Source organism: Trichechus manatus, unplaced genomic scaffold, assembly GCF_000243295.1.
Source record: "Trichechus manatus latirostris isolate Lorelei unplaced genomic scaffold, TriManLat1.0 scaffold00185, whole genome shotgun sequence".
Lineage (NCBI taxonomy): Eukaryota > Metazoa > Chordata > Mammalia > Sirenia > Trichechidae > Trichechus > Trichechus manatus.
In genome coordinates this window covers 3373455-3376248 of record NW_004444121.1, presented here as the reverse complement: position 1 = coordinate 3376248, position 2794 = coordinate 3373455, and the positions used below count along the sequence as shown (strand labels likewise).

Below are 2794 nucleotides of genomic sequence, written 5' to 3'. Positions count from 1 at the left end.
CCTCCAGACTCCACCCTGGGCTCACTCCCCACCCCCCACCCCGAAGAAATGCCGCTCAGGAGCTCCCACTGTCCCCAGATCAGGTCAAAAGCCCCTGGCCAGGCCCCCAAGACTGCCCGGGTCCTACCCCTGCCACACCCCCTCACGGCCATGGGGCACCTGCCCTCAAGGCTGGTACTGTCCCTCCCCACCTGGGCTTCCCTGGCCCTCACCGAGGGCTCTGGGCCTCCTGATTTGCCAGTCCTCTCCACCCTGGGCTGAGCTGGTCAGGGTGCACGAGCAACCCTCACCCCTGCCCAGTGTGGAGCCTGGAACAGAGTGGTGTCGGAAACCCAGGGCCACATGGGCACAGGATCCAGGCTGGGCTGAGCAGGCAGGGCGTGGAGGCAGCGGTCACTCATCTTTGGCAGCGATGCTGAGCCCACTCTCGGCACGGAGCAGCTGGCTGCTGGCCTCGTTGTAGGCGATCCAGTGCTGCACGTCTTCCGGCAGCTCCGGGGGCTCCACCTGTCAGGGTAGGTGAGGCTCCTGGAATCACCCGCTGCTGTGGATGGAGCAGGGGTCCCTTCACGCTCCTGGACTTCCTCCCATCAGAACTTACTATCCCTGATTCAGCCCCTTTCAGGCCTGCCCCCCGCACTGGGTCAGCCTGACCGCTCAGTTCCGGGAGCCCCGGGATGTGGCACTGGCTGGAGGGACGGGGTGAAGAAGGGACAACGGGAGACCCCGAGGAATGGGGGAGGTGTGGGCCTGAGGCCTGGGGGCAGGACAGCGCTGGACAGCGGCCAGCTGTGAGACCTCGGAGCACAGTCCACATGTGCGCCGAGAGGGGCTGGATGGTACCTCCTGATTAGCTCTGGGCTTGACCACCCCGCTCTCACTCTCCTCCCACAGACTCAGCACCATCTTGTGACGGGTAACAGGCGGGACTCCGGGCCAGACCAAGGGAGGCGGAGAAGGGAGAGGCCACGCAGATGCCCACACATACAGGCATCAGGGAGGCTGGGGGCAGGGAGAGTGGCCCCCGAAGCTGGGGCCCTCCCTGCAGGACCCTGCTGGGGACCCTCCCTGGCCCAGGGCGGCCCCTGGCCACCATCTGACCCTCCCACTGAGGCGCCATCAAGGTGTGCGGTTCCACCCACTGACACCTGTCCTGCCCCTCCCCCAAGCACTGAGTGCACCAGCCAGCCCAGGCCCGACCACCCCAGACCACCCCAGGCCTCCCTCGCGGAAAAGCCCGTCCGGCTTCCCCTCCTCCTCCACCTTCAAGTCCCGGCTGTCGGGAGTTGGTGGCTCCTCCCCGGACCCCTACCACAGGAAGTGACCTGCAGAGCCCGGCATCCTCCCTTGTGGGTGGGGGGGAGATCCAGGCCCTTTCAGGGGGTCCCAGAGTCAACAGACACAGGAAACCCGAGGCCGTGCCTGCGATCTGCTGTGCAGCCTGGGGCAGGTCCTACCGTCTGAAATGGGGGGAAGGCTGGCCCCTCGACACCGAGGTGAGGCTGTATCACTTGCTAAGGCAGCCCTGTCCAAGCCAGATAGGGCAGTGCCCTGGCTGTTGGCACCCCAAAGGTCGGGCGGGCCCTAGCGGCCGGTATGAGGGCTCTGGTGACTTCTCAGGGGCTTACCTGCACAGATGTCTGCCCTGGTAACCATCACCTCGGTGCCCTGGCCTCCCCAAGGCCCGACTGCCATGCCTCAGGAGCCAGCTCCACCGTGCTGGGAGGAGCAGGCCGTGGGGAGGGCATAAGCCCCAGGCAGGCACTCGCCTCTCCACTGGAGAAAGGCAGAAAGGCTGACAGCTTCCCGGCCTAAACCCCCAACTCGAGTAATGGGAATGCAGCCTCTGGCTCTGTGCCATGTGAAAGGGGCCTCAGGTCCTTGAGAATGCAAACTAGCCTTTCACTGCGCCCTCCCGCCCGCCAGTCCCATGTTCAGGAGCACGGATAAGAGAGGCCGACTCAGCGCTCCAGGACACAGCAGCACCAAGCCCTGCCTTCCAAGGAGTGGCCTGGACCGGCTTTTCAGTTTTGGAGGAAGGGAAGGAAGCAGGGAGTGGCAAGGAGATATGCGGGGCCAGGCTAAGTGACAGGAGGGGAGGCTGCTAGGGCAGACTATGAGGAGTTGATTGGAGGACCCAAAGAACTCGCAGGGGTAAAGGCAGAGAGGAGGCCTGGGTCCAGAGGCAAGGACGGGGGCAGTATCAGGCGGGAGGGGCTTTCCCAGGGGCGAGGGGCGTGCACGGAGCCGGGGTGACTCACCCTGCGCTTGCAGAGGTGCTGCACGACGCGCTCAGGTGAAGTGCCCAGCACGTGCTGGCGGGAGCGCACCTGAGCGCACACGAAGCCGTCGCGCAGGCTGACGAAGCGTGCCTCCAGGTAGAAGGCGCGGTCGTCCCAGCCCAGCAGGCGAGTGCGCACCTCGAAGGGCTCGAGCAGGCGCAGCGAGCGGCGGTAGCGCGCGCACGAGGCAGCCAGCACGGCGCGCGCCCCGAGCGCGCGCAGCGCCCCGAGCACGCCGCAGCGGGTCAGGTGCGCGGCGCCCGCCACGTCGGCTTCACGCAGGTACCGCGCATTGTTCATGTGCAGCAGCAGGTCCAGGTCGGAGGGCAGCACGCGGCCTGGAAAGCTCTGCTCCGCCAGCAGGTCGCGGACGGGCGGCCTCAGGCGCGCGCGCAGCACGGCGCACGGCACGCGCACCAGGTACCAGCCATCTAGCAGCGCGAAGTAGGCGAGCGCCAGGGCCAGCGGCGCCACCAGCAGCCACAGCATCGCGGCGGCGGCGGGCGCGGGGC

At 67.0% G+C, this 2794-nt stretch overlaps 1 protein-coding gene across 1 annotated transcript; it reads right to left on the bottom strand.

The window, feature by feature from the left end:
• Positions 1 to 393: 393 nt before the first annotated feature.
• THEM6 (thioesterase superfamily member 6) lies at positions 394 to 2787 on the bottom strand. Its single transcript, XM_004387417.1, has 2 exons — positions 2262 to 2787; positions 394 to 507 (listed from the first exon to the last, which is right to left on the bottom strand). The coding sequence occupies exons 1-2, from the start codon at positions 2769 to 2771 to the stop codon at positions 394 to 396; spliced, it is 624 nt and encodes a 207-aa protein (XP_004387474.1). The 5' UTR covers positions 2772 to 2787.
• Positions 2788 to 2794: the final 7 nt, after the last annotated feature.